This window comes from Protomyctophum parallelum (genome assembly GCF_964188405.1).
Source record: "Protomyctophum parallelum genome assembly, chromosome: 8".
NCBI lineage: Eukaryota > Metazoa > Chordata > Actinopteri > Myctophiformes > Myctophidae > Protomyctophum > Protomyctophum parallelum.
The window spans coordinates 31,171,012-31,187,776 of NC_139703.1; the positions used below are offsets into that span (position 1 = coordinate 31,171,012).

The 16,765-nt window shown below is 46.1% G+C and overlaps 1 protein-coding gene across 1 annotated transcript in view; it reads left to right on the top strand.

Moving 5' to 3' along the window:
* cacna2d2a (calcium channel, voltage-dependent, alpha 2/delta subunit 2a) overlaps nt 1-16,765 on the top strand; it is a gene marked incomplete at both ends in the record, with an annotated part of 161,527 nt that overhangs the window by 66,760 nt on the left and 78,002 nt on the right. Inside the window, one exon of the mRNA XM_083771116.1 lies at nt 11,635-11,766. Within this exon, the coding sequence (XP_083627242.1) occupies nt 11,635-11,766 (132 nt within the window). The remainder of the gene's footprint in view (nt 1-11,634; nt 11,767-16,765) is intronic.

Consider the following 16,765-nt stretch of genomic DNA (forward strand, 5'->3'; position numbering starts at 1 on the left):
TGTGTGTGTGTGTGTGTGTGTGTGTGTGTGTGTGTGTGTGTGTGTGTGTGTGTGTGTGTGTGTGTGTGTGTGTGTGTGTGTGTGTGTGTGTGTGTGTGTGTGTGTGTGTGTGTGTGTGTGTGTGTGTGTGTGTGTGTGTGTGTGTGTGTGTGTGTGTGTGTGTGTGTGTGTGTGTGTGTGTGTGTGTGTGTGTGTGTGTGTGTGTGTGTGTGTGTGTGTGTGTATTGTAGAATTATAGACGTTGTGAGGATAGGTTTTTTTGTCCTCACAAGAGAAATGGTTGTTTTATGGTTAAAAGAAAGTCTTACAATTAGAAAAATATTCAGGTTGTGGTTCGGTTTAGGATTAGATATTAAAACACATTTAGTGCCGGAAGTGCATCAAAATAGAAGCTCCGGGGTGCCAGAGTTGTCTGATCGCTTTTACTCTGAAAGCCATGAACCGGAAACACTTTCCTAACAAAGTTGACTTTACTAAGTGACCTCATATCCCCGATCATCTTAAAGGGTTAGTTCAGATTTTTGGACTTAAAGCTGTAGGAAATACTTGCCATTAATATAGAACTAGGTTGCAAAGGTATTACCGGTAATTGATTTCCTGAGTCCTGTGGTGGGAGTTCTGGTCTGGTTTTGGTGAATATTAAATAGTTCTGGTCATTTGGTGGTGGGCGCTGGGGGCCACGTATAAAAAATAAATTAAGCCACAAAACTAGCATAATTTGTATTGTTAACATTATTTCTACTATAGTGGAACTCTGTCACATGGACGTGCCTGCACTCATGTCACCCGCCCCAGGTATTTTTAAAGACTTTGGTGGCACTTGTCAGCCAAGTCGCGCATTTTCTCTGGGGATCAACTCAGTCCCCCTGAACATCAAGCCAGATTGAGGTGTGTGTGTGTGTGTGTGTGTGTGTGTGTGTGTGTGTGTGTGTGTGTGTGTGTGTGTGTGTGTGTGTGTGTGTGTGTGTGTGTGTGTGTGTGTGTGTGTGTGTGTGTGTGTGTGTGTGTGTGTGTGTGTGTGTGTGTGTGTGTGTGTGTGTGTGTGAATTAATAAACGGGTGAAAAATAAAGTGTGAGGAAAGTAGGGGAAAACAGGATTTGAAAGTCATTTTTTGAGCGAGCCCCAAGAGAGAGCAGAAGTTGAAAGAGAGACAGGGATGATGAACACAGTGGGCTGTATTCTGTTACTGTCGGGTGGAAACACTGTATGTCCAAAACTGTTCCTGCCCCTCTACCCCCCAGTGGGGTCTGATGGCTGAGGGACATTAGCAATGAGGGTGGATGGCTGAGGGACATTAGCAGTGAGGGTGGATGGCTGAGGGACATTAACAGTGAGGGGGCACTGTTAATGTCCCTCAGCCATCCACCCCCATTGTTAATGTCCCTCACCACCCATCCACCCTCACTGTTAATGTCCCTCAGTCATCCACCCTCACTGTTAATGTCCCTCAGTCATCCACCCTCACTGTTAATGTCCCTCAGTCATCCACCCTCACTGTTAATGTCCCTCAGCCATCCACCCTCACTGTTAATGTCCCTCAGTCATCCACCCTCACTGTTAATGTCCCTCAGCCATCCACCCTCACTGTTAATGTCCCTCAGCCATCCTCCCTCACTGTTAATGTCCCTCAGCCATCCACCCTCACTGTTAATGTCCCTCAGCCATCCACCCTCACTGTTAATGTCCCTCAGCCATCCACCCTCACTGTTAATGTCCCTCACCAGTCACCACCCATCCACCCTCGCTGTGCATCCAGTGGAGGGGCACTATCTCTCACCTGCACGCTAATTAGAACAGTGAGCTCGGCACCCTCCTCTTCACTCACCACCAAGCTTACAAATTACTTTTAAATGTGTTTATTTGCGGCACTGTTTTAATTACAAAACATCTGTGGAAGGAAATATCCCTCCTCTGCAGTGACATTTACATTAGATTCCACCTCATCAGAGTGTGACACCGCTCATAGCAGAAAGTCATCCTGATGTATGTTGTACATTTACAATAAATACATTTTCATGTAAACTATCCTCAAATTGATATGTATGTGGCCGCAGACCCCCATCTCAAAATATGTTGTGCCAGGGACTTCAGAACAAACAAAGAGGTACAGTAGGAGTGCGCACCAATAGCGGGGAGGTGCTGACCACAGGAGACAGAACTGTAAAACAGAAAGGAGAGGTCGCACATAAGCTCGTAGTCACCATGTGATTTATTTTTAACCCATTTAGGCCTGAAAAATTCTTCTAAATCCTCCAGTTTTCTGAAATAAATATTTTCACGATAAAAAATAGCAGACCTACAAGCTCATTGCGCACCACTCGGTGGCGCGCTATGAGCTTGTAGATCTGCTATTTTTCAATAGCTAAATTATAACATAATGTTTAAAACACCAAAAGGGGTTCCCGCTCAAGACCAAGGTTTCGGCACCTTTCGGAAGTGCCTTCTTCAGGGTATAATGCCAGGGACTTGAAAATAGCAGAGAACATGTAAGTTCTGCTCTGGATCCCCTAGGAACCCCCTCAAGGACCCCCGGGGGTCCCCAGAGCACATGTTTGTTCAACATTAAAATAAGCAAGTAGGCATTTCATATTTCCTTTATTTTTTCTTTTCAGCCAAAGAAACATTTATTTTCCCCCCGGTAGGTTTTATTTGAGTGAGTCCTTGTGAGGCTCTGGAGGTTTACTGCTGCAGTGCTGCCGCTTCTACAGCTGAAGGATGAATGGTTTAAGGTCTCTGTAACACTTCATCTTTTTATGTTTGTTCACATATGGCCTACTTTATTCACTCTACTTTGTCACGCACAAGTAGCAAAGATAGCCAATCTATACAGTAACGCGCATCTTGTTGCCTAAAATAGGGACGCCAGGTTGAAAGTGGTGGTTATGGGTTTTATTAATATTTAATAATGAAAACTATTAAGGCCCATTGCAAACTACACCAGGACAACTGGCATTTATAACTAGACATCTAGTTATAGTTGAAAATAAAGAAATATATTTGTTTGGTGCGTGATGTTGCTTGTTTTGTTTAATCTTCTAAATCCTGACAGTTTTATTAAAAACCCATGTTTCTATGTCAGTTGTTCTCGAACATATTCATGTCAAGGACCCCAAATACATATGACATTGGCCGCTGTGACCCCCATCTGAAAATATGTTGTTCCAGGGACCCTTGAACAACATATCTTCAAAGATTTGCAAAGATTTGAGTTAAAAACTCGCTCTGATATATCTAATATGTAAAAAACTGAAAAATGACCATGGCCCCCTTGTATATTACACCACTGTACTCGGGCACATATATAAAAAAATGTCAGGCACATTTTCACGATTTTTCAAAAATAGCAGACCTACAAGCTCGTAGATCTGCTATTTTTTAGCTAAAAATAGCTAAATTATAACATGTTTAAAACACCAAAAGGGGTTCCCGCCCAAAATGGGTTAAATCATCAGTACTCTCAAATGGCAGGTTGTTGGTGCTCTGTCCGTGGCAGATCTTCAGCCTGCTACACGATGGAGGGTCCCTTGAGGACAGTACGGGCTGTACTGTACCTCTCTGTAACCCTTCCCTCACAAATGACTGTGACTTACAGCACGGATCCTGGTTGACACATAATATGCCAGCATCGCCATCTTGTGCCGTGTTACCACCACGCAAGTGTGCGTACTTAGTACTGTCTGTATCTGCTGGGGCTATTTCTCCTTCGTGGAATACACACACACACGCGCACACACACACACACACACACACACACACACACACAGAGAGAGAGAGTACCATTGTCAGTGCTTTGTCACTCTTTAAAGAAAGCAGAATACACAGGATGCTTGATGGAGATGGCAGTGATAACGGTTATGACTCCTCAAAAGGGTCCACGCTGCATAATAGTTTTTGTTCCATTACCCATAATGGCTTTCTTCTGAGGGACGGCCCAGTAGTGTTCCTCGTGCCGTGATGTATTACTAGGGGCTGTGCCGTTGTTTTGCTTTAGTTTTTTTTAGCTAAAGCCTGAGTTATACTTAGTTGCATGCGGGTGTCGCGCTATACAAAAAAATAGCTGATCTACAAGTAGTAGATCTGCTGTTTTCCATGTGCGACACCGGCCCGCGACCGTGTATGAATCAGGCATAATAAAGACTGTGTGTAAATATGCGTGTCTCTATAAGGCTGTATTAATATTGGGCATAAGGCGTGCGTCGGTTCCGATGGCTGTTCATCATGTCTTGCCGGCGGTGTGTGTGAGTAATGTTTTGGTGCGTTGTGTGGCGGGTGTGTGTGTGTGTGGGGGGGGGGGGGGATAGGGCGGTGCAGGATGTTGAGGAACGATCCGGCAGAGGGATGCTCCATAAATCCCACTCATAATCGTTCCCCGCTCCACTCTGACGTGTGCAGACAGTCCAGGCTTCCATAAAGAGGCCCCGCGACGGAGAGCCAAGGCTGCGTGCAGCGCTGCTCTCTGAACGCCTTGATGGACGACCTTTGAAAGATAACCGTCTGCCCCGTCGTCCGCTGTCGGGGGAGGAAACCTTGTATCTCCGCCCCAAAACGGTTACTTTTCAGAGAATGGGGGGGGGAGTAACCCCGTGTTCCCATGGATCCAGTGTGTTATTCGGACAGAAGCGCTTGTTCTTTTTCATTGGTTAAACTTTTATGAAACCCACAGACAATGTGGTTACCTCGCTGCTCTCTGAATACATTGGCTCTCTAATAGCCAACATATAAATGGATAAAGTGCATACACTAATTGTGATGCTATTTTCTTTTGCTGCAGGGGACCCCCTGGAACCCCCCACACAGGGCGCCACTTTGAGAAACAATAGGCTAGACACCACACTCAGGGGTTCCTGCATTGCCTGCCTGCCACCCACCCTCCCACCCCACCCCCGTTTTATCTAACTGTCCGGAGTAAGACACATCCCAAACAGAATAAATCTAAGAGAATTAGGTGAGCCTGTGTTCCCTTATCTCGGAGGTTAGCCCGTATATTTTCTCCTGCGTGAGATAACGCGGGGAGATGGCGCGTGTGTGTGTGTGTGTGTGTGTGTGCAATTGTGTGTGCGTGTGAGTGAGTGTGGGCCTTTTCGCCGCGAGTCGTTGCTTGACAGTCAGAGGTGGTGCAGAAGTCTGCATAATTTTTCGACCGGTGTCACGGCCAGGCATGAATAAACACAGCGATCCTTACGTCGGTTGGTCTCTGTACCCTTGGTACAGACACACCCAGGTCTCTGTACCCTTGGTACAGACACACCCAGGTATCAGTACCCTTGGTACAGACACACCCAGGTCTCTGTACAGACACACCCAGGTCTCTGTACCCTTGGTACAGACACACCCAGGTCTCTGTACCCTTGGTACAGACACACCCAGGTCTCTGTACCCTTGGTACAGACACACCCAGGTCTCTGTACAGACACACCCAGGTCTCTGTACCCTTGGTACAGACACACCCAGGTCTCTGTACAGACACACCCAGGTCTCTGTACCCTTGGTACAGACACACCCAGGTCTCTGTACCCTTGGTACAGACACACCCAGGTCTCTGTACCCTTGGTACAGACACACCCAGGCCCACGTCAACAAGAGCCTATAGATCAGGGCGGACATCCTGCATGTTCAAAAACGGCAGCTTTTCAGGAAATGGAGGAAATAAAACCTGCGTCCTATTGGATTCAGTGCAGTTCACAAGCTCTTGTTAACCAATTAAGACCTGAGGCTGATTATGAAAATTCATTCTAAACCAAGATTAAAAAAATAAATAACTAGAGTGGTGCCCTTTGGGCACTGACCTACTTGGAACGATGCAAGTTGGAAATGCCATCAATAAAATCTAAAATGACACTGATGCTTTCCCGGTTTTAATGGGTTAACTAATTTTAATTGTTTGTGCACTGCACGCGCCGCGCACACACAGTGTAGCCTACACATACACACACGTGTAAAGGCCTATCATTTATTCATTTTCATTGATCTACAAACACTCAATAGTGTTTTCAGCAAGCAAACACACCTATTCAACAAACACAGCCAGCAGGCTGTGGCCGCTGTGTGTGTGCACTGAAAGATGTTACACAGTTAAATGCGCATTTCACAGCCACACAGGATCTGCATGGTTGTAGACTCCTATGGGCGTGGTGGGCACATATACGTGCCAAGAGGCGGCAAGAAAGCGCCTACAGGAGGATGTCTCTTCTTGGTTTGTAAACAGCTTGTGGATGGAAATGACGCTGGTGCGCGCGCGGCTTTAACTTGTAGTGTTGGCAAAGCATTCCGACGCTATACAAGTTGAAGCAGCATGCGAGCGTCATTGCCATCCACCAGCTGTTTAAAAACCCGGAAGAGACGCCTGGTCTAGGCATTTTTCATGCGACAATGTGCTTGCGCCCTACGTATGTCTTTGGCTTCCCACAGGTTCCAATTGGGTGCATTATGGGGGCCCCTGGCCAGTGTTCCCAGGTTGCACTATAAAAGGCTGGCTCTCAACATAACATCAGAATCATCTTTATTGTCCCGTCACAGGTTTACAGGTGCAAAACCGTGGGTGAAATTAGTTTTTTGTGCCAGCTCTATCGTTTTGATTGTTTCCACAAAGAGAAAGAAAGAAAGTAGACAACAAGATATATATTTGCACAAATATATTTTCTGGGCTGTTCCGGATATATTTTCAGCGAATGTTTCCCCTACAATAGGATCCTATGACAGGAGACGAGGAGAGGACAGTGTGGGCCCTATATGAAACTGGAACACTGCGTACACACATGTATCCAAAGGACAACTGTGAGCAATTTCACATCACTGGCACATCATTTCAAACTGACTCGAATCAATTAAGAACAAGAGATTTGATTCATTTTTCTTCTAGTAATGACCTATCAGAGATCGTGTTCAATGTCAGCAGCCTGTGACATCATTCATAGCTGTATTAAGTGTGATTTATACTCGATAGTGTGACGTGTTGTGAGCATTGGTGGACATGAGTGTACTCGAGTATGTTTTTCTGTGTATGTTTTTTAAGTCTGAGAAAGAGCTCTGGGCGAGAAACATCACACGGTTTAGTGGCGCAATAAAGCATCTGTCGCATCGGAGCCCTCAGTGTGCGAGCGTTTATACATTTTTCTCTGCGAGATTCAATTTCTGACCGGCTCGGTTAGCTCAATGGTCAATTAGCACTTTTCAGCTGCTTTGACTCAAGTGCTAGGGTTGAGGACGTTGTCCAGCACTGGCTGTGAGCTAGCTGTGCTACTTTAGACACTGCACGCATCCAACTCATTTAGGAGGCAATACCTCCTTTTGAATATAAGATTTGGCTGAGTTTGAAACGTGTAAATATCATTGAAACAATCTAAGTTATCCCATGTATTTAGCCATAAGAGTGTGTTGCTGTTTATTTTGTATGCCGGTTATCAGATAGCTACATTGAGTACATTCAGTTTACCTGACACTGCAAAATAACCCTTATCTTTTAGCTTCAATCTTAATTAAATTATTTGGTTGAGGACTGGCTTTTATCATTGCACTTTTTGAAGAGAAATTGTATTGTCATGCTGTGCAGGAAGCCGATCGTTTCCATGCATGCACGCGCGCACACGCATGCGCACTTTCAATATTCATCCCCATCTGTAGGGAGGCCTCTGTCCTTTCACTGGTGTTGCACTGCTTATGAATCTGAACGAAAACACGTTGAGGCCTTCCCTTTGGTGACAGGAGCAATGTGGCTCTCATATGTTCATAGCCTCCACACACACACTGCATACTGCTGCTGTGATATCTGTGCACGTGTGTGGGCATTCTACATCTAGTGGCATTGTTATATATCTGACGGCATTGCTATACATGTCCCCACGAGGTAAATAAATGGTACATGGTGCAATTATATACTGTACTGTAGTGCCTTTATCCAAGGCGCTTTACATAGTTTGTGCATTACATTCATCCATTCAGGCAGACATTCATACACCGATGGCGGAGGAAACCGTGCAAGGCACCAACCTGCACATCAGAAGCAATTAGGGGTTCAGAGTCTTGTTCAAGGACACTTTGACGCTAACTCTGGGGGAGCCTGGGATCAAACTAGGAACCTTGCGGCAGCGTGGAGCTAATCAGTTAATGGTACCATTAACTGAACCTCAGTAATGGAGCTGTGCCCTGTAGGCCAGCTGTATGCAATCATTGTTGCGCTTAATGTGACACCGCAGCTATGGTTGCACCCAGGGCAGCCTGTGCGGATTTGTCTGTATGCAGCCATCACGAAAATGTAGAATATAGAATACACCAAATATAATTGGATAAATAAATTAGCAACCGCAGATATAGAGAGAGTGTACAATACATTCAACTCAGCAGAAGGTTTTGCACAACGTACGGTAAATGAAGATATGTGATGGTGAGCTCTCTTCTCTAACCTGACGGCTCGTCAGGGGAGGCAAGCGAGCAGTAATTGAAAATCGTGGGAAAAGAAAGTGGATAATGATCACTTATTTGTGTGAAACTCAGACGAGGGAGGGAGGGGATGGGGGGAGGGGGCGTTGGAAAAGCTCGGACTCGGCGGTTCAGTGGCTTATCGTGCTGCGGGGTTGGTTTCTGTAATTAAATCAGAGAGAGAGAGAGAGAGAGAGAGTGGAAGTTCTTCTAGGGCTCAGCGCTGCATCCTGTTTCCTCTTTAATCAGGTGGCTATTAAACACTCTTGATTGCATCCCCCCTCCCCCCTTCTACTGACTCCAGCTTAGCTATTAAACAAGTCTGAAGAACTGTGCGTGTGCGGCTCGTCGCACGATGGTGTCGCGGGTCGAAAATAGGCGATCCCACAACGTTGTGGGGGAGATGTGACTTATATTCATTAAAATATGTTCTGAGGGCAGCATTTAATTTCATTGGTACTCCCACCCGGTGAGAGCAGGAGGCAGGGACGGGAGGCAGGTTCAAGCAAACAGAGTAGAGCACACCAGGCTGTGAAACATGACATTCAATGACTACCGAAAGCGAAACCCCATTCTGACGGCTGCCTCGGTAGCGTGCTTCCAGTCACAATAACATGAATCCCACACACCATCCCCTTAGTCCGACCTACGTGGCCGGTTAAGACTAAGGTTAGTGTAACCAAGGCTCTCTCTCTAGGAGCGTAGTCTTGTGGTATTGGAGTTAGAAGGAAGCCAAGCTATAGTCTACCTACAGTATATTATCTCTGGAGGCCGAGGTTGAATAAACCTTGAGCCCTGGGATTGAGAACTTCTTATTGCTTGATGCTACAAGCTGTTGATGCTATGTGTCTGGAATTACTCTATCTGATTCTCCATCTCCAGGGTAGACCTTATACTGTACTTGGTGTGACATGTCATGCTGCTATCCGTTGTCGTGGCAACAGTTAGGGTTAGGCATACTTTTTGTGAGGTTAAGGTCAGGGCTAGGTTTAGGCAGAAGTCTCACAAGGTACAAGGTACAATCACTGATTGGACGGGCGGGAGAACCAATGCAATTAACACCCCGAACGCCCGGGGTTATTTAATCCATTAAATCAGAGCGCGCAGCCATTTTTAGCAGCGGAGCACATTTAGCGACGGACCGGATGCTATCCCTGATGTAGCTGAAGTAGCTTGATGTAACCAAAACACTTCACGTTTTAAGATTTTTGGTCTCGTCGGCTAAAATCGGGGGGGAACATTTTCGATGACGTCCCACCGGAAATTAACATTGAATGTTGCGCAACAGACGCCCCCAGCCTGTGGAGCGATGCGATCGGTTTTGATATCAATAATCTCCGTCCTTTTTATCAACCTCCGTCCTGAGCGCTGGGCGTTACTAATTGATTGAACGGAGAACACGCCCTTGCCGTTCAAGGTGTTAACAATGACTATAAGTCTAACTTGTATGTTATTTCTCCCCAACACTGATGCAATGTGAGCTTGTCTGCTGTTTTTGAGAACCACTGTTCTTAATCGGAAAAGAGTTTTCTGAAAAACATGTGCTATATATACTGTAGCTAAAATGTAAAATGACACAGATTCTTTCCTGGTTTTAATGGGTTATTAAGCCCTATGCTATGGCTAATCAAAAGTGAGGGGCGCTAATATATTAAAGTCTAACTCATGTTGATTAGGTGATGTAATGGAGATGTAAGACAAAATTAAAGAGACAATATGACGTAATGAGGGATATGACGAAAGTTTTCCCTTCATTGTCAATGGCGTTGATCTAAAAACAAACATTAAACCGCCCCTCAAAAATGATCTACAAGCTTGCAGATCTGTTGCTTTTGAAAATATTTGAAAAAATCTTGGTACATTTTGAACATACATTTTGAGTGATTTGAATATTTTAAAAAGGCCAAAATATTAGGGTTAATGCGATTGACACGGTGCATTTTCATTTTATTTTATGATTGGAGAAGCCACCCTGCTCAAAACATGATACAACACACATTGACGCATGGAGGCAAATGTAAGCTCTGTCACACACCAGTGACGCGGGCCGAGCACACCCGCTTTGGAGGGGGGGGGGGGGGGGGGGTCGATTTGATCTAAATGTCAATGCATCAATGCATTGCTAATACAAGGAAACCGTACTTCGTAATGTGTACTTTTGAAAACAAGCTGCGACATCAGCCTAGGTGGAGTTTCATGGCCCTTTAAATGGTTAAGTGATGGTCAGAGCTGACAGAGAGACAGAGACAGACACAGTGCTAGACTGCGGAGGTGTGAATAACATTCAGCATCATGATGAATTCTTCGCTGCGGGAGATCATAAATCCATTCCACTGTCACTGACCCGTGACATATGGCTGTGACCTTAAGTTTTAACACAAACGCTGAACGCATACACCAACGTCTGTCTGTCTCTGTCTGTCTGTCTGTCTGTCTGTCTGTCTGTCTGTCTCTGTTCTCTCTTGTCTCATTCTTTCTCCTTTTCGTTCTTTTCGTTCTCACACACGCACGCACACACACGTGTGCACATGCACACGTGTGCACGCACGCACGCGTGCCACATGCCTAAACTCATCCGTAACAATAATTTAGTTTTTACTGTCTGCTTTTACACATGTGTTGCATGGAGCAGAAACAGCGACTAAACGTGTTAGAAGCCTGAGTCCTGAGTCTTGGCAGCAGTGTCAAACCGCTGCTGCCAGCCGAGGCATTGCATGCTGGGAGTGACACGTGACCTCCTCCAAGGTCACCTGTGGTTCCGTCATCTCGTTGACGCTTTCCACAGAGATGATCCAGATTAACGCTAATCGCCTCTGGCCTGACCCGCCTGCATAACGCTAACCGCCTCTGGCCTGACCCGCCTGCATAACGCTAACCGCCTCTGGCCTGACCCACCTGCATAACGCTAACCGCCTCTGGCCTGACCCGCCTGCATACATTCTTATCGCCACTGTTGGACGTTGGGGTTAATTACACCCAATGCTTTTCATATTTTGCTCAGTGGGAAGACATGTTTGCGTTTATTAAACGGTATGCTTTCAGTATATAACTGTGTGTTGTGTGTGTGTGTGTGTGTGTGTGTGTGTGTGTGTGTGTGTGTGTGTGTGTGTGTGTGTGTGTGTGTGTGTGTGTGTGTGTGTGTGTGTGTGTGTGTGTGTGTGTGTGTGTGTGTGTGTGTGTGTGTGTGTGTGTGTGTGTGCGCGCGCGCGCATGTGTAGCCCCAGTCATCCTGAACGAGCTGAACTGGACACAGGCCCTGGAGAGGGTGTTCATCAGTAACCAGCAGGACGACAGCTCCCTGCGCTGGCAGGTGTTTGGCAGTGCTACAGGAGTCACCCGATACTACCCAGGTACACTGTTCATTTATAGAGTCACTATGATACTACCCAGGTACACTGTTCATTTATAGAGTCACTATGATACTACCCAGGTACACTGTTCATTTATTGAGTCACTATTATACTACCCAGGTACACTGTTCAATTATAGAGTCACTATGATACTACCCAGGTACACTGTTCATTTATAGAGTCACTATTATACTACCCAGGTACACTGTTCATTTATAGAGTCACTATGATACTACCCAGGCCACACTGTTCATTTAGACACCTGCTAGACCTCCTTGACTAAACCTAGAACCAAAAGTGTTTGTCGACTAGCTTTTTTCACCGACAAAAACAAAATAAAACCTAAGCTATGATGACTAAAACTAAGACTAAATATATTATTATATAACAAATAAAAACTAGACTAAAATACAAATTGGGAGGGACTAGTAGAGAAGAGATCCAGTAGAACTAAAAGACAAATAATTTTATTCTTGGGTGGTGTGCTCTGAAAATAGCAGATCCACGAGCTCACAACCCGTCACATCGGCAAGTATCAGCATGCAACCAGGGGCGGTTAATTACACTACGCAGATGACGCAATTACGTGGAGGGGGCCCGCCGTCCGCCACAGGAGCCCCCAGCTTCAGCTCTGCTGGGAGACCACAGAATGTTAAATCCGCCACTGCATGCAAACATGTGTATAATCTGCCATTACTTATGATATTTAGTCAACTAAAACGCCATGTGACCTTGTACATCTGCTGTGTTTTATTGGGTTAAAGTGTTTCAATTGGCCAGCAAAAAGGGTTAGGGATATATAAACTTCTAATATAACTAATATTACACTAATTGTATATCTGTTTTTGAGGTAATTGTTTATCCAATAGACTGTAAAAAAAAAATGGGGAAAAAAAGACGGCCGAAGACATCACCCATTGGTTTCTACAGACGTGTTTTGAAGCCATGTTTTCTGCTTATTCAAATCTACCATCTTGGAATTTCCGATCACGAAAAGCTACCACAATGAATGCTATTACCTTCAGTATAAGCCCTATAGAAGCATTTCAATGAATGGGACCATAATTTTCAAAAAGGCATATCATGGTAAATGAACTTGAACTGAAAGCACAAAGTAATTTATATATAAAATAAGTATGTGTGTAAGTTTGTGTAAGTAAGTAAGTAAGTATGTGTAAGTAAGAGAACTGCAGTGCTGAAAACACCCTGGTTCATCCCCCAAAATCTTGAAAGCCATTTTGACCTTATTTGAAGTACATAAGTCAGTGTATCCAAGAACGTTAAAGGTTACTTTAGTAACCACGGTTGTATAAATAAATTGAACGAAATACCTTTCGTTTATGGGTAGGTTTCCTTCAAAACCTAGCTGCAGAACATTATTTTATGTGCTCCCAGGACAGAAAATTCTAGAATTTTGCTGTCCTGGGCTCTTGGGGGTGACGTAGGAAGCTACGCCCACGCCGTATAAAGCGGACGTGGCTACGTCATCCCTCATTCGGAACTTTTCTTCTGCTATAGAGAACAGAAGGGCGTTCCACGAAAGGTATTTCGTTCAATTTATTTATACAACCGTGGTTACTAAAGTAACCTTTAACGTTGTATTAAATAGAAATTTCACGAAATACCTTTCGTTTATGGGACTTTATGAACTCCCGTGAACTCCCTGAACTTCCAGTGGGTCCCAGGTAAGTCTTTTGGGAGGGGCTCGGACCCTTTTAGGTCCAGAACCTAGTCCTTGTGGAGAACAGGAGGCGGCGCTATGCTGCCCTGATGTTCTACTGAGCCGCTGCGCCCAAGACTGCGTGCGCTAGCAAAGGCGCAGCCACATCTAGGTTATAGTATGTAGCGAAAGTCGAGGGTGTAGACCAGCTTGCTGCTGTGCAGACTTCCTGAATAGAGACACCCTTGTAGAGTGCCCAGGAAGCTGCCACGCCTCTCGTGGAGTGGGCCCTCAGGGCTTGAGGGGAATCCACTCCTTGGCTAGTGTAGGCCAGACGTATGGCTTCCACTATCCAGTTGGAGATAGTGACCTTCGTGACAGGCTTTCCTTTGGTCCTGGCACCCCAGGACGCAAAGAGTTGGCTTCCTTGTCTGAAGGGAGCCAGTCTATCCACGTATATGCGTAAGGCTCTGACTGGGCAGAGGCAGTTAAGCCTCCTGTCCTCGTCAGAGGCGAACGGCGGGGGGTGGAAAGCCTGAAGGTTCACTGGTACACATACTGAGAGAGCGTTTTTGGGAATGAAGGTGGGGTTTGCTTTTAGGGTGACGTTGGTCGACCCATCATTGAACCTCATGCAGTCTGGAGAGATCGAGAGCGCATGTAGGTCGCTGACCCTTTTCGCCGTCGTGAGGGCGATCAGGAGAGCCACCTTCAAGGTTAGGAGCTTGAGGCTCACTGTTTGTAGTGGTTCAAAAGGTGCTGTAGCCAGAGCCTTTAGAACCAGGGACAAATCCCACGAGGGGACAAGGGATCTGCATGTCCTGTGTTCCCTGCGTACACCCTTCATGAACTGTTTTACCAGCGGGTGTTTCCACACCGTCTGGTTATCAAGGCCCGGGTGGCAGGCGGAAATTGCTGCCAGGTGGACCTTGACTGAGGAGAGGCCTAGACCGTTGTCTAGGAGCTCCTGTAGGAACGTCAGGACGTGGATCACTGAGGCCTGGTAGGGGACAACTTGGTCTGGTCTTCGTGAGCACCACTGCTCGAAGACGCGCCAGGCTGTGTCGTAACGGTCCCTAGTTGACTGGGCCCTGCCCTTTTGAATTGTTTCGATAACGTTCAGAGGTAGGCCCACTGCAGTCAACATCACCCTTTGACGGGCCAGACCCATAGGTCTAGGTCCTGGGGGTGAGGGTGAAAGATCTCCCCTCTCGCTTGGGAGAGGAGATCCGCTCGAAGAGGAATTTTCCACGGCTGGTCGTAGAGGAGGGGGGTTATTTCCGACCTCCAGACCCCCAGGACGGGGCTATTAGGAGCACCGTCAGACCCTGAGTCCTCACTCTGTCCAGAGTGGGGCTGATGAGGGACAGCGGGGGAAAGGCGTAGAGAAGGGTTTTGGGCCATCGGTGTGACAGAGCGTCTAGCCCCGATGTTGATGGTCCCCTGATTGCGAAGAAGAGGGGACACTTCGTGTTCTCCTCTGTGGCAAAGAGGTCCACCCTGGGTTTCCCAAACCTGCTCCAGACCTGGGACGCTGCATGGGGATGTAGCGACCAGTCTGCGTAGCGGAGAGGTCCTCTGGACAGCAGGTCTGCCCCTGTGTTCAGAAGACCTGGGACGTGACACGCTACTACAGAGAGAAGGCGTGTGTCGGACCACAGGATTAATTTCCGCGCCAGCTGATGAAGACGAGGGGACCTGAGTCCGCCTTGTCTGTTGATGTAGCACATGGCGGTGGTGTTGTCTGTCCTGACTAGGACGTGGCAACCCCGGATGCGCTGCTCGAAGTGTCTCAGAGCGAGGAAGACCGCCATAAGCTCCAAGTAATTTATGTGAAGGGCACGTAGTGGCCCCACCCATAAACCTCTGGCTGTGAATCCTTCCAGCGTGGCTCCCCAGCCTGTCATGCTGGCGTCTGTGGTGACGACTTTCCTGATCAGAGGCTTTCCCATAGGGACGCCCTCTGAGAGGGTTTTTCTGTCTGACCACCATTGAAGGGCTAGGGTGCATTGTGATGTCACTGTTACCTTCTGGTGGCGGCGGTGCATTGGTACATGTAGAGAGCCCATCCATTGTTGGAAAGGTCTCATATGTAGTCTTGCTAGGCGGATTAAATAGACCGCTGAGGCCATTAGCCCCGCCATCCGGAGGCATGCATGAAAAGGAATCGAGCGTCCCCTTTTGAATGATGCCACGCACTGCAATGTTGCCTCTATTCTCTCTCGGCTCAGGCGGGCCGTGTAGGAGATTGAGTTCAGTGTTATGCCTATGAAGTCTATTGACTGCGTCGGCATAAGCATACTCTTCTCGTGGTTTATTAAGAACCCGAGCGAGGCGAGGTGACTGAGCATGCGTGGAGAGTTTGCAAGTAGAATCCAGTCGTCCACATATGTTGCGAGACGGATTCCTTGCTGTCGCAGGGGAGCAATAGCTGCCGCGGTGCATTTTATGAAAACTCTCGGACTCAGAGACATCCCGAAGGGAAGGACTGTGTATTCGTTAGGGCTGACCTCGATTAGTCGAATAGTCGACTAATCGATCGGAACGGGTCTCAGTCGACTGACCACCTCATAGTCGACTAAAAAAAAAAAAAAAAAAAAAAAAAAATGTTTTTTTTTTTTTTTTTTTTTTTTGCCCCAAAAAATTGTATATAAAAATACAATATTTACAAAAATATACAAAAATATTGTATTATTCCACTAGGTCTGTGGGGGACATAAACACATTTGAACATTCTGACTGTTCAAATCTCCAATGTGCATCTGGAGTGTGTCTGCCTGTGTGGCAATGTGCCACTGCCTGTGACTTGAATCGCACAGTGTGCTGGCCTGATAGACTCCAGAATCTCAATCTCACCTGCTGTGCTCAATCTGGCTAATGACAAGCCTCTCAGTTGTTAAAAAGAAAGATTTGAACAGTCAGAATGTTCAAATGTGTTTATGTCCCCCACAGACCTAGTGGAATAATACAATATTTTTGTATATTTTTGTAAATATTGTATTTTTATATAGAATTTTTTGGGGGCAAAAAAAAATAAAAAATAAAAAAAGTTTTTTTTTTTTTTTTTTTTTTTTTTTTTTTTTTTTTGCTTAGTCGACTATTAGTCGACTAACAGCTAATTTATTCATCTATCAGTCGACTATACAAATCCTTAGTCGGGGACAGCCCTAGTATTCGTACACTTTTCCTTTGAACCCGAAGCGCAGAAACTTTCTGTGCGGGGGGTAGATCGGAATGTGGAAGTATGCATCTTGCAGATCTATTGACGTAAACCAATCCCCCTCGCGGATTAGGCGCAGGAGGAGTGGTGGTGTCAGCATTTTGAATCGCAGCTTTTTC